The following is a 23,905-nucleotide window of genomic DNA, read 5'->3' on the forward strand; positions in this document are numbered from 1 at the left end:
TCAGCTGTTCTGAATTTGTTATTCCCCGGCAGGTTTAAAAACCCTCCCTCTTGCTTCTTTCTTTACCAGTGATAGCTTACCACTTCCTGGTTTGGAGTTGAAGGAGAGTTCAGAGTTAGAAGCAGGCGGTTGGAGTCGTTTACAGGAGATATCTGTGTAGAGTTGGTTTTGGTGTGTTTCTCCTAATCCTCTTCCCATTTGGTTTGTTCCACCTACTCCTCCCTTGTTTCCTACTCGGTCGTTTGTAAGTGTATTTGTATGATAGTAGTTTTCTTTAATCCCTATCTGTTTTCCCATGTCTGTCTGGTTTGGAGTCGTTTACAGGAGATATCTGTGTAGAGTTGGTTTTGGTGTGTTTCTCCTAATCCTCTTCCCATTTGGTTTGTTCCACCTACTCCTCCCTTGTTTACTACTCGATCATTTGTGAGTGTATTTGTATGATAGTAGTTTTCTTTAATCCCTATCTGTTTTCCCATGTCTGTCTGGTTTGTATTATTTCATACGCTCCTGTTCCATACCTCCCTGTATGGGGGAGGAATCAGATAAGCATTCATATAGGACTATCGCCAGGTACAAGACCCCAGCATCCTCACCTTCAGGGATAATGTGGGGAACAGAGATAGTCTAGGGTTCCCCTAACTTAAGGGACAGGGTAGGAGCCCATTGTCCCCTGAAATCCTTCTGCTAAGTCGTAACAGTGTGTATGTGTATTTATATACGAGTGTGTGTATGTATGCATGTGTTCTGTGTATACATACTGTATGTGTGTATGTTAACTTCGTATACATGTATGTGCTCTGTGTTATCATATGTGTCTTTATGTGTGTGCTCTATGTATACATGTGTTTGTATGTGTGTGCTCTGTTTTTAGATATACAGTGCTGGCCAAAAGTATTGGCACCCCTGCAATTCTGTCAGATAATACTCAGCTTCTTCCTGAAAATGATTGCAATCACAAATTCTTTGGTATTATTCTCTTCGTTTAATTTGTCTTCAATGAAAAAAACACAAAAAGAATTGTCCTAAAGCCAAATTGGATATAATTCCACACCAAACCTAAAAAAGGGGGTGGACAAAAGTATTGGCTCCCTTTGAAAAATCATGTGATGCTTCTCTAATTCGTGTAATTAACAGCACCTGTAACTTACCTGTGGCACCTAACAGGTGTTGGCAATAACTAAATCACACTTGCAGCCAGTTAACATGGATTAAAATTGACTCAACCTCTGTCCTGTGTCCTTGTGTGTACCACATTGAGCATGGAGAAAAGAAAGAAGACCAAAGAACTGTCTGAGGACTTGAGAAACCAAATTGTGAGGAAGCATGAGCAATCTCAAGGCTACAAGTCCATCTCCAAAGACCTAAATGTTCCTGTGTCTTCCGTGCGCAGTGTCATCAAGAAGTTTAAAGCCCATGGCACTGTGGCTAACCTCCCTAGATGTGGATGGAAAAGAAAAATTGACGAGAGATTTCAACGCAAGATTGTGCGGATGGTGGATAAAGAACCTCGACTAACATCCAAACAAGTTCAAGCTGCCCTACAGTCCGAGGGTACAACAGTGTCAACCCGTACTATCCGTCGACGTCTGAATGAAAAGGGACTGTATGGTAGGATGCCCAGGAAGACCCCACTTCTTACCCCGAGACATAAAAAAGCCAGGCTGGAGTTTGCCAAAACTTACCTGAGAAAGCCTAAAACGTTTTGGAAGAATGTTCTCTGGTCAGATGAGACAAAAGTAGTGCTTTTTGGGAAAAAGCATCAACATAGAGTGTACAGGAAAAAAAAAGAGGCATTCAAAGAAAAGAACACGGTCCCTACAGTCAAACATGGCGGAGGTTCCCTGATGTTTTGGGGTTGCTTTGCTGCCTCTGGCACTGGACTGCTTGACCGTGTGCATGGCATTATGAAATCTGAAGACTACCAACAAATTTTGCAGCATAATGTAGGGCCCAGTGTGAGAAAGCTGGGTCTCCCTCAGAAGTCATGGGTCTTCCAGCAGGACAATGACCCAAAACACACTTCCAAAAGCACTATAAAATGGTTTTAGAGAAAGCACTGGAGACTTCTAAGGTGGCCAGCAATGAGTCCAGACCTAAATCCCATAGAACACCTGTGGAGAGATCTCAAAATGGCAGTTTGGAGAAGGCACCCTTCAAATATCAGGGACCTGGAGCAGTTTACCAAAGAAGAATGGTCTACAATTCCAGCAGAGCATTGTAAGAAACTCATTGATGGTTACCGGAAGCGGTTTTTCGCAGTTATTTTGGCTAAAGGTTGTGCAACCAAGTATTAGGCTGAGGGTGCCAGTACTTTTGTCCGGCCCTTTTTTGGAGTTTTGTGAAATGATCAATGATTTGATTTTTGCTTCATTCTCTTTTGTGTTTTTTCCTTGCAAGCTAATTAAATGAAGAGAATAATACCAAAGAATTTGTGATTGCAACCATTTTCAGGAAGAAACTGAGTATTATCTGACAGAATTGCAGGGGTGCCAATACTTTTGGCCAGCACTGTATGTCTGTATGTGTGTGCTTTGTGTATACATGTGTGTATGCATTTTTTTAAACATTTTTTAATTATTAATAATAACAAAATAGTAACAATAGTGTGTATGCACTTATATGCTCTGTGTATACGTGTTTGTGTCTGTATGTGATCTGCATATACATATATATCTGTAGGTTTGTGTTTTGTGTATACATGTGTGTATGCATGTAGGTGTTTTGTGTATACATGTGAGTATGCATGTGCTCTGTGTATACGTTCGCCTGTATGTATGTGCTCTGTGTATTCATGTGTCTGTATGTGGTGTGTATATATAGATATGTCTGTATGTATTATCTCCGTCTATACAGGTTACAGGTGTGTTTGTATGTGTTCTGTGTAAACATATGTTTGTATTTATGTATGTGCACTCTTTATACATATGCCTGTATGTATGTTCTCTGTGCATACATGTGTCTTTGTGTGTGTTCTGTGTATACATATGTCTGTATGTGCACTGCATACACATGTGTCTGTATGTATGAGCTCTGTGTATACATATGTGTATATGTATGTCCTCTGTGTATACATATTTGTTTGTGTTACGCTCGCACCCCGACTGACTGGCGTGAGCGTGATTAGTGATCCCACTGGACCATAAACCGAGGAGTGCCTGGAGGGGCATAACTAAGTATCAACCCTGTCCGACCAAGGTTGCACGGCGGCTCAGTCGACTCCATGAACCAGGGAGGAACCGAGCAGAGGGACCATGTGCTACTCCAGGTCAGATCCCGGTCACAGCTGTTGACACACACCTGGGAATTCAGGAACAGGCAGGTTAGCTGGTATGCAGACAGGTGGGTACTGGCAGGCATGGCTGGTACGACGGCAGGTGGGTACTTAGCAGGCACGGCTGGTATGAAGGCAGGTGGGTACTGGCAGGCACGGCTGGTATGCAGACAGGCGGATGCTGACAGGCACGGCTGGGATGCAGACAGGCAGATACTGGCAGGTATGAACACAGGCTGGATAGGGACCAGTACAGACTGGGATACAGGAACAGAGCCGCAGGTGCGGTGGACTAGCAGAGCAAAACCGCAGGAGCGGTGAACAAGCAGAGCGGAGCAAAGCTGCAGGTGCAGTCAACAAACAGAGTGGAGCAAAACCGCAGGTGCGGTGAGCAAGCAGAGCGGAGCAAAACCGCAGGTGCAGTGAGCAAGCAGAGCGGAGCAAAACCGCAGGTGTGGTGAACAAGCAGAGCGGAGCAAAACCGCAGGTGCGGTGAACAAGCAGAGCGGAGCAAAACCGCAGGTGCGGTGAACAAGCAGAGTGGAGCAAAACCGCAGGTGCGGTAAACAAGCAGAGCAGAGTGGAACCGCCGGAGCGGTGAACAAGCAGAGCAGAACAGAACCGCAGGTGCGGTAAACAAGCAGAACAGAGCGGAACCGCCGGAGCGGTGAACAAGCAGAGCAGAACAGAGCAGAAGGTGAAGGCAGACAGGACAGGGCTCTGTTCACATGGAACAGACTGGAAAATACAGGAAGATGGTTAGAACACAGGAGGTAGATACGGAGGCAGGGAAAGGGGACAAGCAGAACCAGATACACACAAGGTACTTACAATGAAGTAGCGAGTGGACACAAAACTCACAAACAGAAGTACAGAGACAACGAGTTGGAGTTAGGTGTTGGTTCAGACACTGCAGGAAAAGGGAAGGTACGGACATAGAAAGAAACAAGTAACGGGCTAGGACACTGTTCAGACAGTAACTGAACCGGGAACAAGATACAGGAACGAGCCTGGGAACTCAGCCCCCAGGGTGGCAGAAACAGACTAGAAGTCAGAGATACAGGTAGTGGCCCTGGGTACTCAGCCCCCAGGGTGGCGGGAACAGACTGAAAGTCAGAGGTACAGGTAGCGGCCCTGAGTACTCAGCCCCCAGGGTGGCAGAACAGACTAGATACAGGACAGGACCTGGCAACTCAGTTGCAAAAGACAAACTGAGTGAAAGTGTTGCTCAGGCACCTCCTACTGGGTGGAGGGGGTTTAAGTATCCAGTGACTCACAGCAATAGGCTGGGGACGCATTAGGACTGTGCACACAGTAGCTATAAGAAACAAGCAGAAAGCCGAGCCGATGCCCTAAGCAATCAGACAAGATACATGGACACAGCAGGTACTGGAGCAAAGAGTGCAGCATGGACTGACAGGTAAGATTGCGGTCTTGCATGGTGGGAGGTGGTGCACCATGCAAGCACGCCGCCAGGGATGTTACAGTTTGTATGAGCTCTGTGTATACATATATGTCTTGTAAGATGGCCATCGGACAGGTCCTTGAGGAGTAATATGCATCATCAAAGTTGGTAGCTTCGGTGATATAAGCCCGGAAAAGCATGCTCCAGCACATATAGTTAATAGGGCATATCAGGGCTGGGTTTTACAAGCAGTCATAATAGATGGGTGGGAATGGCTGCTCACATATCCCCACCCCAGGAGCATGGGTTTGGTAAATAAAATGGAGACCAAGTGTCTCATTTAGTGTCTGTGCCTGGAATTGTGTGAATCTCCAGTGTGTTGGTCTGTGCTAAGGACTTGAGAACTGGACACTGACCGGAGCGGGCAAACCCACAATATTGTATGGACATTTTACTTTGTGTTTCTTCTTTGTGCCTGAAAAGGTTGATTTTTTTTTTGCTTCATGAGCAGTTTATGATGTCTTAATAAACCAGCCTGGATATTCTAATGAAAATGCTTCCAGTGCCTACCTCAACCGCTGCTGAGTGAGTGCAAACCCTACAGTCTTATGTATGTGCTCTGTGTACACGTTTGTTTGTATGCATGTGCACTGTATATACATATGTATGTATGTGCTCTGTGTATACATGTGTGTTTGTATGTTCTCTGTGTATACATGTGTGTATGTGCTTTGTGTATAAATAGGTCTGTATGTGCTATGTGTATACATATGTAAGTATGTGTCCTGTGTATACATATGTATGTGCTCTGTGTGAACACGTATATCTACATGCTCTGTGTATACATATACATCTGCATGTATTTTCTCTATGTATACATATGTCTTTGCATGTGTGCTCCATGTATATTCATATATGTGTATTAGAGATGAGCAGAACAAGCAAAATTTGAATTTGCCTGTTTACTTAGATTTTTTATGCAAATTCGATATGCAGAAAAGTTATTCTCAATGAATTGAATGTCCCTAATTATGGTCTGGGTTCTCTCCAGGCCCCAGAGCTTAACTAACATTATATATAAACCAAAAAGAAAAATCCTTATACTCACTTTCGTGTCATGGTATCATGACCTTTGCGAGAACATGCATAGAAGCTTTGCCGATCTTGTGAAACTCAGAAGATTTGGCCCATCATGAGAGGCCAGGGATTTCAGCATGAGGATCGGAAATGTGACATGAAGACCAGAGCGGCTGAAGAGGTTAGCAGTGAAGTGAGTATAAGGATGTTTTTTTTAACATTTGGATGGCCCTTTATGTTTCAATTTATGGCTTTTGCTAAATCCGGTTTATGGATTTTCCTGAATCCATAGAAAAGCGAATTACAAAAAAATCTGAATTTTGATGAAAGCAAATTACTGTAAAATTCGAGTAGAATTCATTTCCACTTGAATTTATTCGCTCATCGCTAGTTTGTATGTATGTGTTTTAGTATACATGTGTGTATGTGCTCTGTGCACACTTATATGTGTATGTGCTCTGTTTATACATATGTGTATGGAAAAATATGTGTGTTTATGTGCTCGGTGTTTACGTATGTGCTCTATATTTGTATGTGTATGTATGTGCTCTGTGTATACATAAATATGTGTGTATGTGCTTTATGTATACATGTGTGTGTGCTATGTTTATATAAATACAGTATGTGTGTGTAACATGCAGTGTGTGTATATGTGTGTGTAACATACAGTGTTTGTAACACATACACACATTGTTGTGTCACATACTGTGTGTGTCTGTAGCATCTACATTTATAAATACTGGCAGCGCAGATAAGAGTTCATAAGTGTAAACCTGTCAGCGATTGCCCAACGAACGAGCAAAATGATGTTCATTCATGGGGTGATTGGATTGTTTATGCCGAAAAAAAAATGATTGTGCTCAGTGCTCAGCAGAACATCACCCAGTGGAAACTGCAGATGTGCTGCTGATAACATGATACTGTATGGGGACAGATTGATTTACTAGTGTTTGTTCTGTCCCCATTATTCTTCCACAGCCTGTGTAAAGTGGCCGGTAAACAAGCACCAAACAACTTGAATAATGTCGATAGCGCTGATTTAACATTCTAAACTCTGCATGTAAATGCATCCTATATGTTTCTGTGTGATGGTGCAATATGTTACCATTTGGTGCCCCACTTTTAACTTTTGTCCAGGGGTCCACTTTGTTGATGGCCTCATTCACACATCAATATTTTTGCTTCAGTGTTTGTATGCCAAACCCAGGAGTGGAATTTACGAAGAATAACTAATTGAAAGATTGACACATTTTCTGTGTTTTGGAGACACTCCTGGTTTTGGCATACAAATACTGATGAAATACTGATCAAAAATACTGATGTTTGAATGCCTAAAACCAACCCTGATCAAATCTAATTTCACCAATGAGCGGCATGTAGCTGTTGCTGGAATGTATCAATAGAAACCTAGATAAACATGGTGGAAATATATCATATTTTTCAATTATAAAATGTACTTTTTCCCCCCAAATTTGGGAGGAAAAAGGGGGTGCCTCTTAGAATCCAAAGGTATATTACCTGGGGGAGGTAGCAGTGGAGTGGGATCACAGTAGCCAGGATCGCTGATTTAGGAGGCTGGCAGCGGCGGCAGGAGGAGTGAGGCGATGCTGCTGGCCCCGTCTTCTCAGAAGATGCCAGCGCTGGTGAGCGGAGGTCCCCTCTCCCATACATATCCCTAAGGTGGGCTTCGGGAAAATGGTCATCTGAGATCTTGTCTCCCGAGATCTCAATCTGTGCATGCGCCGGCTCAGGCTGCCATTTTCCCGAAGCCCACCTCCAGGATATGTACAGGAGAGGGGAACTCTGCCAACATCTTCTGAGAGGACAGGGCCAGCAGCATCGCCCCACTCCTCCTGCCGCCGCCACGACGACCTCCTGAATCAGCGACCCTTCTGGGAGGACGGGGACCACGTCATCTCCCCACCCCTGCCACCACCGACCTCCTGATGCAGTGACCTTGTCTCCTGTAACCCCGCTCCACTGCCGCTGCCCCTCAGGTAAGCTACCGCTTAAATGGATAATAAGGAGCACCACCATTTTATTTAAAAAATTTTTTTTAGATTTTCCACCCCAAAATTTGTAGTGCGTCTCATAACCCACAAAATACGTTACATCATTTATCAAAACAGGCCTTGCTGGCCATGGCAACTTAGAACAATGAAGTTTTACATTTTTAATAAATGAAAATATAACATTAATTGATTAATACAGGTAACAAGGCAATTTTTCTGTTAAATCAGGCCCAAACTTTTTGCAATCACAAAGCAATACATTTTTGAATACATATATTCACCACTTTATGAAATTTTAACATCTTATAGCTAAAATCAGGCAGTGAAAAAAATGCTCAAGTAAGAATTGCTAAATATGCTATTTTTTATTTATTTTTTAAAAATAAATTCTTAACTGAGCAGCGTATTGTAATTTTTTACTTGGATTAAATTCATAAATAAAAAAGGTTTATTTTGTAGCCATAAGTCTAAATACTGTAACTGTTCTTTCATTGATTGCAGATGCATCACCAATTCTTACGGAAAAACAGGCCAAACAGGTTTTACGGACTAAGCGATCTGAAAGATCAATGAAGCCAGGATATGCCGATGAACCAATGAGGGTATATCTATATTTCTTTTATCATATTTTAATATTTATCTAAAATGAAGCATGTCCTTAGAAATGAGGGAAAGTAAGAAACAATATCTTATGAAAAGGCGATATTTATACTCTATTGCCACCAAAAATGCAAGCCAGAAAGTGTCACAAAAATGTATTATTTTTATTAATCAGTACAACCACAGCAAACCAATGGTATATAAAAAATCTGAACTTAAAGAAATATTAGCAAACTATTTAGATGGTCTTACAGGTGTAAATGCAAAGTATATAACACACCTGTCACGCAAGGTGTGGGAAAGTCTAAGTGCAACACGAAGGGGAGAGAGAAAGGGAGCCCTGACTCTAGGGAAAGGGGAGAGTGGAGACCTACTAGGCTGATCTGATATCACCCTGTCTCCCCTACCGCCCCTATATTGGTTCTTCACCAATCGCCGCACAGGAACCTATCCCTGTATTTCCCTAGCACTTGGCCCTGGATAAGGAAGGGGGAAGCTGAGCACTAGTCGATCCCCCCTAACAACTAAAGACAACAAGGTAGACAGACACAGGGGAAAGATAACTTAGCTTGAGCCAATTTCAGAGAGATAACACACACGTCCTCTTAGCACCAGAGAGGAAGTAAACAGACTGCACTCGCTCCAAGCTTTCACAAGGAAACATGTGAATATCAAGGGCACTTTAAACACCCAGGCAAGAGTGTCAATTAGAGCAGGAGGGAGGTAGCAGCTGGGTTCTAGAGTGAAACAGCTAAGAAGGTGTCTATAATGCCAAACGAAGAGATCTTCTACAGCCAACTGCAGGGCGACTGTCTGTCACATCTGATACACTTGTGACAGTACCCCCTCCCCTCTAAAAGTGGCCTCTGGACACTCAGGACCAGGTTTCTCAGGATAAGAGGGGTGGAATGAACAAACCAACCTGAGAGCGTTCACCTCTGATGCTGAAACCCACATACTCTCTTCTGGACCATAACCCTTCCAGTGCACCAAGTATTGTAGAGAACGACGTTGGAGACGAGAATCTACAATCCTCGAAATTTGAAACTCCAGATTACCATCAACCATTACTGGGGGCAGTGGTAGAGATGAGGCTCACATATTTATTGAGTAAGGACCTGTGGAGAACAATGTGGACCTTAAGGGCCTCAGGAAGCTCAAGACGAAATGCTGCTGAATTAATGACGGCGGTTATTTTATAGGGACCAATAAACCTAGGTACCAGCTTCTAGGAAGGGACTTTCAACTTAATATTCCTGGTAGACAACCACACAAAGTCATTCACATTCAGGTCCTGGCAAGCGTTTTCTGTCAGCCAGGCGTTTATACCTGTCTCCCATGATCTTTAAATTACTCACACCCCCTGCCACACCGAGGAGAGCAACGAAGCAAACCGTTCCTCCTCAGGAACTCCTGAAGCGAAACCTTAGAACGCGCGCAATTACTACAAGCAGATACGTGTTCAATCACATTGTGATGCAACCCCGGCCACCAAAAATGACGAGAGAGGAGGTCCGCGGTTGCCATACCACCTGGACGACCAGCAAGCACAGAGTTATGATGTTCCTTAATTACTTTATGGCACAGATATGATGGTACAAATAACCTTCCTGAAGGGCAGGAGGCAGGAGCGTCCCCCTGAGTCTCCAACACCTCACCCTCCAGTTCAGGATATAATGCAGAAATGACTACCCCTTCTGTAATATCGGGGCAGGGTTCTCATGGTCACCGCCACCAGGGAAGCTCCGGAACAAAGCATCAGCCTTGACATTTTTGACCCCTGGACGAAAAGTGACAACAAAATTGAACCTAGTAAAAAACAGGGACCATCTGGCTTGCCTAGGGTTGAGACGTTTAGCTGACTGGAGATATGACAGGTTCTTATGGTCAGTAATAACAGTAATAGGATAGACAGCCCCCTCCAAACAATGTCGCCATTCTTCGAACGCCAATTTGATCGCCAAAAGTTCCCTATTACCCACGTCATAATTTCTCTCAGTCGAAGACAATTTTTTAGAAAAGAAAGCGCATGGACGCCATTTACCAGGGGATGGACCCTGAGACAACACAGCCCCAACCCCCACATCCGACGCATCAAGTTCCACAATAAAGGGTTGGGAAACATCGGGTTGACTGAATATAGGAGCAGTAGCAAAATAATTCTTTAAGGAAGAAAAAGTCTGGAGGGAGGCATCCGACCATTTGGAAAAATCAGACCCCTTCTTAGTCATGTCAGTAAGGGGTTTCACAATTACTGAGTAATTTTGGATGAATTTCCGGTAAAAATTAGTAAAGCCCAGAAAACATTGTAGAGCCTTCAGGTTCTCGGGACGGTCCCAATCACGGACTGCAGAGATCATCTCCGGATCCATCCGAAAACCCGAAGATGACAACAAGTACCCCAAAAACTGCAACTCTTGAACGGCGAAAACACATTTTTCTAGTTTGGCATATAGGTTATTATCCCTTAATATCTGGAGCACCTGTTTTATATGCCCTTGATGTGTCTCAAAATCAGATGAGTAAACCAAAATATCGTCCAGATAGACCATTACAAACCTCCCCACCAAATGATGGAAAATATCATTTATGAAATGCTGGAATACCGCAGGTGCATTGGTCAAACCAAAAGGCATAACCAGACTCTCGAAATGCCCTTCAGGGGTATTGAATACCGTTTTCCATTTGTCCCCTTCTCTGATTCTAACCAGATTATAGGCTTCCCTAAATCCAATTTAGAGAATACCTTAGCTCCTACAACCTGGCTGAACAAATCTGGTATCAGGGGAAGAGGGTATGGATCTCGGATGGTAATTCGATTTAATTCCCAGAAATCTATACAGGGACGTAGACCGCCATCTTTTTACTTCACAAAGAAGAACCCTGCCACCACAGGCGAAGATGAGGGCCTAATTTGTCACTTCTCCAGACTTTCTGCAATGAAATCCTTCATGGCTTGTCTCGCAGGGCCAGAAAGATTATACAGTCTGGACTTCGGTAGTTTAGCTCCGGGGGTCAGGTTAATAGGACAGTCATATGCATGATGAGGAGGCAAATCCTGACACCCCCTCTCAGAAAAAACGTCCTCAAAACCAGACAGAAAAGCAGGTAATATTTCCGTAGAGACTGTATCAAGGGAAATTTGTAAAAAGTTTTCATGGCAGTAATCTCCCCATTCAATAATCTCCCCCATTTGCCGATACACCAACAGATTATTTTTTACACGCCAGGGGAGACCCAAAACAATTGGGGTGGGAAGATTGTCCATGACATATCAATGGATTATTTTAAAATGAATCGACCCCACCCTCAGTTTTACATTATGTGCAATCTTAGTAAATGCTTTCTGTGCAAGTGGTGCCTAGTCGATGGCGAAGATGGGAATAGGCCTAGCTAAAGCACAGCAAGCAAGACCATGAGTTTTCATATACTGCCAAAGCATCTTTCAACCTTTCAGTAAGACCCTCACAAAATTGGCTTCTAAGGGCTGTCATTCCATTTAGAATCCGTTGCCCATCTGCGGAATTCAGAACTGTACGTCTCCACTGACCGATTCCCCTGCTGAAGGCGACGTAGCCTAGACTCAGCCAAGGCAACTATAGCCAAGGGTCATTATAGATGAGGCCCCAAAAAAACCCTCTACAGACTAATGACAAACCAAATCCTGCGGTAAAGAAAAAGTCCAGGATTGTGGATCTCCCTGCAAGAGTGAGCTCACAATTCCTACTCGTTGCTTCTTACTTCCGAAGGAGTAAGGACGACGTTTAAAATTTTCAGGCCTCCTTGAAGACAAAAAACTTGTCCTTACCTCTTAAAAACCTGTCCGGGAGGGCAACCTTGGGTTCAGGCTGGATAGGCCTACCTGCAGAGACCCCCACATTAGCGACCTGTCACTGCTGATGCTGTTGCTGAACTCACAACGGAGGTCATTCACCTCCAGAGACAGACCGCACAGCCACTCTGCGAGCTCTGCAACTGAACCCATACCAATGAGAAAGGGAAAAAAAAACACACCCGAAAAAAACAACAACACACGATTAAACCCAAGTGTTAGTTTATTTTTTCTCTAAATGTGCACGGCCGGTGATAATGTCACGCAAGGTGTGGGAAAGAGTAAGTGTAACACAAAGGGGAGAGGGCAAGGGAGGCCAGACTCTAGGGAAAGGGGACAGTGGAAGCCTCCTAGGCTGATCTGATATCACCCTGTCTCCCCTACCATCCCTATATTGGTTCTTCACCAATCGCTGCACAGGAACCTATCCCTGTATTTCCCTAGCACTTAGCCCTGGATAAGGAAGGGGGGGGCTGAGCACTAGTCGATCCCCACTAACAACTAAAGACAAGAAGGTAGACAGACACAGGGGAAAGATAACTTAGCTTGAGCCGACTTCAGAGAGATAACACACACGTCCTCTTAGCACCAGAGAGGAAGTAAACAGACTGCACTCACTCCAAACTTTCACAAGGAAACATGTGAATATCACCGACACCAACCTGTAGGAAAGTGAAACTATTTAAAAACCCAGGCAAGGGTGTCAATTAGAGCAGGAGGGAGGTAGCAGCTGGATCCTAGAGTGAAACAGTAAGAAGCAACTAACTGCAGGGCGACTGTCTGTAACATCTGACACACCCGTGAAAACACCCTCCTAAAAGTGTAGAATAGCGGCAAAATGAAATGGGGCAACCAATAAAATGGTAAGACGGGATTCTGGTAAAAATTAGCTCTATTGTATAAGTATTCTGTGCTAAACCATCTCATCAGATGCAAACCAGAGTAACAAAGCATAGAATCCTACATATCCACACACAGGGGCTGATATCCTACATGTGCAGACTGCACTGCTGTTTATAAGGTGACTATATGGTGGCCCGATTCTAACGCATCGGATATTCTAGAATATGTATGCGGCCAACCGGGCGCAATCAGCAGAGCGGTGTTTAAATTTGGCGCCAAAATAGCTGATTGGTCACGGCCGCAAACCGTATTAGTGAGGACCGGGGAGCGGCGCTGCCTGTGCGGGTACTTCCGCTGCGAGTAGCCGGGAGATGACCGGCTGCTCGCAGCAGAAGTGTCCCGACCGGCGGCGCCGCTCCCCGATCCTCCCTTCACACTTGCCGTCGGGAGATCAGCGGAGGGCCGCTGATCTCCCGACGGTAGCCGCATGGAGGTCAGCGGCGCTGCCGGTCGGGGTACTTTGCTGCGAGCAGCTGGGAGATGACCTCTGTGCAGAGCGCTGTTTAAATTTGGCGCCAATATCGCTGATTGGTTGCAGCCGGCGTCCGTGAGCAATCAGCAGAGTGGTGTTTAAATTTGGCGACCAATCAGCGAACCGTATTAGTGAGGACTGGGGAGTGGCGCTGCCTGTGCAGCTGCCGGCTGCTCGCAGCAGAAGTATCCCGACCGGCGGCGCCGCTCCCCGGTCCTCCCTTCACACTTGCCGTAAGGAGATCAGCGGCCCTAGCCGCTGATCTCCCGACGGTAGCCGCATGGAGGTCAGCGGCGCCGCCGGTCGGGGTACTTCTGCTTCGTGCGCCGGTCATCTCCCGGCTGCATCGCCGCTGACCTCTGTGCAGAGCGGTGTTTAAATTTGGTGCCAATATCGCTGATTGGTCGCAGCCGACGTCCGCGACCAATCAGCAGAGCGGTGTTTAAATCTGGCGCCAATATCGCTGATTGGTCGCTGCCGGCGGCCGCGACGAATCAGCGAACTGTGTTAGTGAAGACCGGAGAGCGTGTTTAAATTTGGCGCCAATATCGCTGATTGGTCGCGGCCACCGGCCGAGACCAATCAGCGAACCGTATTAGTGAGGACCGGGGAGCGGCGCTGCCTGTGCGGGTACTTCCGCTGCGAGCAGCTGGGAGATGACCGGCTGCTCGCAGCAGAAGTATCCCGACCAGCGGCGCCACTCCCCCGGTCCTCCCTTCACACTTGCCGTCGGGAGATCAGCGGCCCTAGCCGCTGATCTCCCGACGGTAGCCGCATGGAGGTCAGCGGCACCGCCGGTCGGGATACTTATGCTGCGAGCAGCCGGGAGATGACCGGCTAGCGCCTGTCATCTCCCGGCTGAATCGCCGCTGACCTCTGTGCTGCAGGTGAGCCGCTAACGGCCGCCATCTTGTTCTGAAATCCCAAGTCGCTGATTGGCCGCGGCCGGACCAATCAGTGACGCGGGATTTCCTGGACAGAAGGACAGACAGACGGGATAAGACGATTATATATATTAGATTTTCTCTGCCTAAAGAGCTAAATGGTATTCTTCTTCTTTACAGGCACAATGTTCTTGTATATAAAGATGCATCTTTATATACCAGTACTTTTCTATATACTTTTATTTCTCCATGTATATTAGAGGTAAAATGAAAGTCCAGAGATTTTTTTCCCTATAAAATTACTAAAAAGTTATGAAAATATATTACAAAAATCTAATTTTTAATAGACTTTTTAAAAATAAATGTCACAAGCCAGTAAATAATATGGACATATTTGGTATTATTGTAATCGGAACAACAAATAAAATACAGTGAACAGTTTAATAACGATTATTGTTAAAATGGCATACAGTGGTGGCCAAAAGTATTGGCACCCCTGCAATTCTGTCAGATAATACTCAGTTTCTTCCTGAAAATGATTGCAATCACAAATTCTTTGGTTTTATTATCTTCATTTAATTTGCTTGCAAGGAAAAAACACAAAAGAGAATGAAGCAAAAATCAAATCATTGATCATTTCACACAAAACTCCAAAAATGGGCCAGACAAAAGTATTGGAACCCTCAGCCTAATACTTGGTTGCACAACCTTTAGCCAAAATAACTGAACAACCGCTTCCGGTAACCATCAATGAGTTTCTTACAATGCTCTGCTGGAACTGTAGACCATTCTTCTTTGGCAAACTGCTCCAGGTCCCTGATATTTGAAGGGTGCCTTCTCCAAACTGCCATTTTGAGATCTCTCCACAGGTGTTCTATGGGATTCAGGTCTGGACTCATTGCTGGCCACCTTAGAAGTCTCCAGTGCTTTCTCTCAAACCATTTTATAGTGCTTTTGGAAGTGTGTTTTGGGTCATTGTCCTGCTGGAAGACCCATGACCTCTGAGGGAGACCCAGCTTTCTCACACTGAGCCCTACATTATGCTGCAAAATTTGTTGGTAGTCTTCAGACTTCATAATGCCATGCACACGGTCAAGCAGTCCAGTGCCAGAGGCAGCAAAGCAACCCCAAAACATCAGGGAACCTCCGCCATGTTTGACTGTAGGGACCGTGTTCTTTTCTTTGAATGCCTCTTTTTTTTTCCTGTACACTCTATGTTGATGCTTTTTCCCAAAAAGCTCTACTTTTGTCTCATCTGACCAGAGAACATTCTTCCAAAACGTTTTAGGCTTTCTCAGGTAAGTTTTGGCAAACTCCAGCCTGGCTTTTTTATGTCTCGGGGTAAGAAGTGGGGTCTTCCTGGGTATCCTACCATACAGTCCCTTTTCATTCAGACGCCGATGGATAGTACGGTTGACACTGTTGTACCCTCGGACTGCAGGGCAGCTTGAACTTGTTTGGATGTTAGTCGAGGTTCTTTATCCACCATCCGCACAATTTTGCGTTGAAATCTCTCGTCAATTTTTCTTTTCCGTCCACATCTAGGGAGGTTAGCCACAGTGCCATGGGCTATAAACTTCTTGATGACACTGTGCACGGAAGACACAGGAACATTCAGGTCTTTAGAGATGGACTTGTAGCTTTGAGATTGCTCATGCTTCCTCTCAATTTGGTTTCTCAAGTCCTCAGACAGTTCTTTGGTCTTCTTTCTTTTCTCCATGCTCAATGTGGTACACACAAGGACAAAGGACAGAGGTTGAGTCAACTTTAATCCATGTTAACTGGCTGCAAGTGTGATTTAGTTATTGCCAACACCTGTTAGGTGCCACAGGTAAGTTACAGGTGCTGTTAATTACACGAATTAGAGGAGCATCACATGATTTTTCAAACAGTGCCAATACTTTTGTCCACCTCCTTTTTTAGGTTTGATGTGGAATTATATCCAATTTGGCTTTAAGACAATTCTTTTTGTGTTTTTTTCATTGAAGACAAATTAAATGAAGATAATAATACCAAAGAATTTGTGATTGCAATCATTTTCAGGAAGAAACTGAGTATTATCTGACAGAATTGCAGGGGTGCCAATACTTTTGGCCACCACTGTAAAAAAGGCATAAAAAGTGTTTGGTGAAATGGCATTTAAGAAAATGGCAGATCATTTTGCCAAAAAATCGAGACCTGATATACTGTAGTGAAGCGTCATTAAAAACATTAATAATTAAAAGATATGGCTGTACAGAAAGGCTTTGATTCTGCACTTGAAAGAGTAACTGCAGTTTTTTACATGGCTTTTTTTAGGCTCCACATAGAAACCTATGGAGAAAAAAGGCACTAAAACCGCACAGTTCAGCAGCGTCTTACTAATGAAATCACATCCACTTTGCTTGGAAAGTTAAACACAGCAGATTTTCTGTGCCAAAAGAGTAGCAGAAAAAACACAGCATTTATGCTACATGTGAAAACGTCCTAAATATCCAAGCTAAGTGGATGTGATTTAATGAAATTTCCACCCTCTGTGCTTTTGAAGACACGTTTGTACTGTGCGGTTATAGTGCTTTTTTTTCTCTATAAGCTTCTAGGTGGAGTCTAAAAAAAACAAATGTTAAAAAAAAACATTGTTGCATCTTTAAGATTTTCTGTACTATTAAAAAAAAGCTTTAAAAATGTTGCTTTAAATCTTCACCAAAAACGCATCAAATCAGGGGGAAAACACATAAAAGTAACGCAGCAAACACGCAATAATCACAGAAAATTGTTATTACGTCGTGCAGTACAGACACCTGCAGAAAACGTACATAAAAATAGCATTATAAAAAAGCAGTATTTACGCTACGTGTGAACACGGCCTCAGCGTTACATTTTTATTACATTATGGGATTTTATTTAAAAAAATCAATCATGACATTTTTTACTCCATTTACCGATCGCCATAAATAATTTGATTGCTGTGTTGTGCGCGTTGTTACAATTACAGGGACACCAAATATGTCTATTATTTGCTGATTTGTGATGCTTTTTTTTTTTTTTAACGTGCAGTAAAAATTACATTATTGTAATTGTTTTTCATAATTTTATAGGAAGGAAAAAATCTTTCTTTTATATTCCCCATAGACTATAGGTACATAGAAATACACTGCTATGTACAGATGAATCTCTATGTGCCAGTATAATCTGTCTGTGGGTTTGAATGCTGCACTGCAGCTTCAGGTTTACAAAATCCTTCCATGTCTGTTAGTGTAGGCTGTGGCTTATAGCTTTAGCTACAGCCTGCAAAGATAGAAGTTGGGGGTTCAATTCCCAGGGAAACCACAACAAAATAATTGTTTATTAATGTAAGTGTGTGCGGAGAGATGCAAGCCCCACCTCTGAGGAGGAGCTGCAGAGCAATTAAGACATCGCAGGGAGAAGAGAGAGATGAAGTCGGGACAAAGCCTTGACCTGCCGGGACAGTGAAACTGGTCAGTGAAATCGGGACAGTCCAGCTGAATCCGGGACGGTTGGAAGCTATGATCTTAGTGTAGGAACTCTGAGAGACAGACACCATACAAGTAGTAGGAGAGTGTCACTGAGGTGTCAACTGTTCGGGTGGGGAGAGTAGTTTCTCTGTAGGCAACAGAGGTCTGGCGTAGTATTTTTTCTGTTAAACTGACATTACATTACACATATTGTGCCTTTTAATGAAACAAAATAAATTATGGACCACTGTGCTTATTACTGTATTCAATGAAGAGTTGTTGATAACATTTGTTTGGTCAATGATGTTATGCACACGTGGTAGCAAACGCGGGTAGAAGGATCCAACTATGAATAAACTGCACAAACCCCACCCGATTCCTGTACAGACAAAAGTATCCGGTAACGCAGGCCCTAGTGGCTTCAGCGCAACCTGGAGAAAACAGGTAAAACTAGAGGTGACCACTCAACCTGGCTCCCCGAAAGGCCGTCGAATGTATCTCGTACCTAAGGAACCGAGGGAGAGTTCCATGTTAGAAAGAAACCCTAGCAGTATACTTACCTGACTGGCCTAGGTACCCAGAAGTAGGAACAGAACTCCAAGCAGAATCCTCTAAAGACTATCACCAGAAGAGTAGACCAGCAGGGGGAAGGTTTAAATAGAAGCACCTGCAGTGTGATAGGACAGGCTAAATAACAACAACAATAAATAACAATAACTGCTGGCAAAGGCAAAAGGTAATCAGCACCCAGACAGCAATAGTGTGGCTAAATGGACCGAGGAGCACAGGACGGCAGGATTGAATCCCGAGACATGACAGATGATTGTTTTCCTTTAAGATAAACCATACCTTCTAAAACCATACTAAAGTGATGATCTAAGCGGCTGCCTGTCAGTATACCAATGAAAACATATTACAATACACTGCACCATATGGATAGTGAAGTGTATTATCTAAGTGATCAGAAGGTTGCATGTTCAAATTCCCTGATAAAACTAATAGAATTGTAATAAGTTTATAAAAAATGTGTGTAAGTGTATAATAAATGTAACCCCTCCACTCCTAAAATTCAAAGCTTCAACAATAAAATATGATTTAATTCAGAAAAAAACTGCTCTAAAAAAACACCAGATATAAAAATTAAAAACTAATCCAGAATAGCTTTTTTCTTTCAACACGCTTTGTAAAATATGAAATAAAAAGTGATCAAATACTGTAGTTATTCCAAAATGGTACTGGTAAGAAGACCTATGAATAAAATTCACATGTCAATTACTTTGGTTGTTTTTTTTTTATGTATCCTTGCTGCCAAAAAATGTAATAAAAAGCGATCAAAAATGGATCTGTACCCAAATATTAATGAAAACTAAAAATTGCCTTGCAAAAACAAACCCTGCTGGGTCTATTGAAAAATAAACAGCTGTGTCTATTGATAAATATAAAAAGTTACGTGTCTCAGCAAATGGCAACTCAAAAGATATTGTTTTTTTAAGCATTTTTTGCGTGCAAAAGAAGAAAAAATAAACAAATAAAATTGATATAATCTTAAAGGAAAGCAGGTGTTTGTTATGTAATCTGAAGGCAGGAGGAGAAAGAGGCTGAAACACAAATTTCAACAATGTGTCACTTATCAGGCTGTGTGCTGTTGTTTACTTACAATGAAAGTTTTATCACCTAGTGATTATCACTGCTTTGACTAGCTGGCATGCGCTTGCTATACTGACACCGCCCCCTCCTGTGATAAGCAGCTCACTGTCTATAGACTAGGTAGAGCCTGGTGTGGGCGGGGTTAGCTTTCTCAGCTCTGCTTCATGCTAAATTTAGGAACTCTGATTGTATCAGGATCGTTGCACCCAGTAAATTAAGTGATGCATAGTTGGATTCAAGGTCTTTTTTCCTACATTATGTTGCTCTCAGATGAGGTAGCAAAAAAAAATTTGGTGATTTAATTGTATCAACCTACAGATTTAAGATAACATATCAATTATACCGAATAATATCTGTGTTCATTTATTATTTAGAATTGCTGTTTTTTCTTCAGTCCTCCTTTTAAAAATTGTAATACAAAGTTGTAAGTTATATTCAATATTGGTAGAAAACAGGGATCTGGCACTGTTCACCATTCACATATTGCACAACCAGGCGGTAACCATATATGACATCATAGACTTGATTGCAGCTGAATCGCTTTGGTGGTACTCACCAGGAAAAAAGTCCACTTGTAAATGAGAAGGAATGAGAAAGGGGGCACTCACCACTTAGCATTAAAAAAATATTTTATTGCGGTTCCATGAAATAGAGATTGTGGAGACCAGTGTGGCTGACAGGCTCAGAGGAAGTATGATTTTCAGGCGAAACGGCTGTCAGCCACATTTGTCCATTTCTTTTAATGCTAATTGGTGAGTGCCCCATCTCTTCTTCTTTCTCATTTACAAAGTTGTAGGTGCCTCACTTCAATATCTGTCAGTGAAAACTACAGCTTGTTTTGTCAGAATGCAGTAAATCCTCAAATAGTTCCATTGGTGGAAAAAATGTAGAAATTATGGCTCTCAGAATATATGTTTTTTTCCCAAACTGTATTTATTGTACTAAAGTAATATAATTTAAATGTTAGTATCATTGTAACTGTACTGACCCACATAATACTGTAAAGATAGCACTTCTGTGTGCAGCTTAGTGAATGGTGTAAAATGTAAAATAGCAAAACACCAATGTCAGAACTGCAGTTTTTTTTTAATCCTTTCAATCAACAGTTAATAAAAGTTAGTTATTAAGTTATATGTCCCCTAAAATGGTGCCACTGACAAACACAACTCATCCTACAAAAGTCAACCGCTCATACAACTACATCTTTGAAACAATTAAAATGGAATACAATGATGAAAAAAAAAATTGAAAAAAAAAGACATCCTAAAAGCTCAAAATAGATCAGTCCAAAAGGGATTTAATGCTTTTTTATGGATTTTAACTCAGGTACATAATTCTGTTAATATTATACTGATAACTTCCAACACAAACCAACAGGTTAAAAATGGCTTATGTTCACCGAGGGACAGTATCAAAGATACTAAAACAACATTCTTCTAGATCATTAACCAAGTAGTTCTGGACTAATCTATCAAATGTGTCTGATAAGTTTCGAATAACGACTAATGACACAATGCTAACATATCGTCAGTGTCCACTAGATGGCAGTGCATTTTGATAAATTCAAGAGTTACAATAATACTATGTGTTCTCATAAAAAGGAAACACACTTTCCATAAGAAGCAATGGCATGGTCTATTCGTCTTGTAACTGGAATGCTTGTAACACTTGATTGGAAAAGAAATGTTTCTTTTGCAATCAAGTGCGCATTGGACCTGCACATTGCTATTCACTTTGAGGGCCTGATAGCACCATGCCGTGAATGCTATTTGCATTTTATATGCAGTTAAAATATGATCCAGTGAGAGTTATTATGACATTTTCTTACATGGTATGGTGCCACCTGGTGGTCAACATGTATAGCAGTGTGCAGGTCCATTATAAGTGCTGCTGGTCACTCTTGCTCAGGCCCTCTGCTGTCAGCAGTTTGTCTGTTCACAACAGTGGAGCCAATATAAAAAACAAGCATCCTACAAAGCTATTTCTAGTGGCTGGCCTGCAGTAAACAGTTACTTACTATACAGAGAACAGGCTGTGGGAAGAGTAAGTATGTGAGACTGGACATTGTTTGTTATATGGACCTGAATATTGCTATACACTTTGAACACTAGATGGTGCCATATTATATTCATAGATTGTGAGCAGGGCATCACTCCTCTTGGTATGTGTTGGATTATGTGTTACGCTGTAATTTCTGATATTATCTGTACAAGTCCCCTGCTGTGGAATATGTTGGTGCTATAGAAATAAAAAATATTATTATTTCACTAATTTATAACTGCATGTAGATGGAAAATATGATTTTGTAATAACTTCTAAATATTAGAGGGAATATGCACATTCGTAGGCATGGAAATAGTGGTATGGCTATGTAGATGCTGGTCCAACATTATAAATGATACAATTTTTGTAGAGATCTGACGTGGTATATCTAGAAGTTCTATGCAAGTCAGGCTGGAAGTGCATTGGGGGCGTGTCAGTGCACTTAGATAGCTTCTTCCAAATACACTGACGCCTCCGGTGCACTTCCAGTCCGATTTATTATAAATGGCATATTGGATCGCTACAAAAAAAAGTGTAATTTTTATTGGGGAACAATCACCTACACAACCATACCAATGCTTCCAAATACAAAAACATACTGACAGGTTTCCCTAAAAACCTTTACATTCAATTTATACAGCTGTGGTCACCATTATTGGCCCCTTGTTTATTATAAATTATAGCCAATATCTTCAGTGGATAATGCACCAATTGTGTGGCATTGGAATATCTTAAAGGGGTTGTCTGGTACTTTTAAAAAAATGCCAGTGTGTTTAATGATACATACAAGCTTCTTTCTAATTACCTTGCGCTGCTGATACTGCCTGTGAGAGGCGCTGTCGGTGGCCGCTCACAGGCAGCACGTGACCCCCGCTGACGTCACGACAAGTGAGGCGTGACTCAGCGCTGGGGTCCCTGCGGTGTCTGCTGGGTTGTGGGCGGGGTTACCTCGAGCGTCACACCCGGCATCCACTGCGCGCTTTCCCAATGAATGGGGTGGATGCCGGGTGTGACTCAGGGGAATCTTGGATGCAGTCGGGAGTCATTAAGGAAAGAGAGAGGACGTGCCAGAGAGGAATCCAGCAACAGCCGCCCGTAGAAGCATCCCAGTGAGACCAGAGCAGCGGCTGAGTGGAGCTGATTGTGTCCGTGACCAAATCCTGTCCAGATTAGAGGAGATTTCTGCCAGGAACACTACTGAAAGACGGAAAAGGACTTAGCGTGTTGGATGTCGTTGAGGAGTCAATCCACAGTTATCAGCGGTACCGTTCACCTGCTAGAAGGACCCCACATCCATCCGTATTCACCGATTGTTTGTCTGGAGCGGACCTGGGTTGGTAAGAAAACTAAGGCCCACTGCGCCGCCACAGTGGGTAACCATGCTCACACCTCACCACATTCTGACACCAAGATACTTGAGACTGAGAAAAGGCCTGTAGTTAGGTAGATAGGCATATTGACTGTTTCAGGCCATGTTTATTGCCAAGATCAGCGTCCGGAACTTCAGGATTCGCTGGTATGTTTCCTATTTGTTCTGTAATTAGGAAATCTAATTCAACCCTAGGTGCCAACACGGCACACAACCGACTTCAGACCAAACTCAAACTTCTTTTTATTTCACGAGAGAGTTTCTGAGGAACATTAGAGCACATGCTTGAAACAAAGTTGTTTACCCACAATTTTGGGAAGGTGCCAACAATTTTATCCGGCCCATTTTTGGGGTTTTGTGTGAAATTATATCCAATTTGCCTTTTTTTTTTTCTTAGTTTTTTTGTGTTCCAATACACACAAAGGAAATAAACGTGTATAACAAAACATGTGTAATTGCAATAATCTTCTGGGAGAAATACTTCATTTTCTGAAACAATTTCAAGGTTACCAACGATTTCTGCCATGACTGTATATACATGAAAACATCTTCACAAAACCTTTTATTTCAGGGCATATTTTACATGGTGTGCTCAATATCCAGGGATGCCAGTAATGTTGACCACCACTGTAGTAACGGCAAATTAATTTAATAGGGCTAAGTTTATCTTACTTAGCTCTCCAGAATCACTTTTCCATTTTACAAATGATCTCCGAATATGCTGAAGATAAAGAAATAAATCCAAATAGTGGGTGACTTAACTGGGCTAGGAAATACGGAGCCACTGAAATCAGATATTAATTGAACCTAATGTACAGCTTGACATTTCCTTAAAACTTTTTAAAGACGCACATTGCCACATTTGTTTCAACACCATGTCATGGATAGACACCAGCATGAAGACACTGAATTGGATTATGTTCCATTTATACATG

At 42.7% G+C, this 23,905-nt stretch overlaps 1 protein-coding gene across 1 annotated transcript in view; it reads left to right on the plus strand.

Moving 5' to 3' along the window:
* The window catches only part of CUNH17orf67 (chromosome unknown C17orf67 homolog), a 40,792-nt gene that overhangs the window by 13,287 nt on the left and 3,600 nt on the right, over window positions 1-23,905 (plus strand). The window contains exon 2 of the mRNA XM_073681219.1: window positions 8,267-8,367. Within this exon, the coding sequence (XP_073537320.1) occupies window positions 8,267-8,367 (101 nt within the window). The remainder of the gene's footprint in view (window positions 1-8,266; window positions 8,368-23,905) is intronic.

This window comes from Phyllobates terribilis, unplaced genomic scaffold (genome assembly GCF_046119375.1).
Source record: "Phyllobates terribilis strain yellow unplaced genomic scaffold, ASM4611937v1 Scaffold_5__5_contigs__length_657084704, whole genome shotgun sequence".
NCBI lineage: Eukaryota > Metazoa > Chordata > Amphibia > Anura > Dendrobatidae > Phyllobates > Phyllobates terribilis.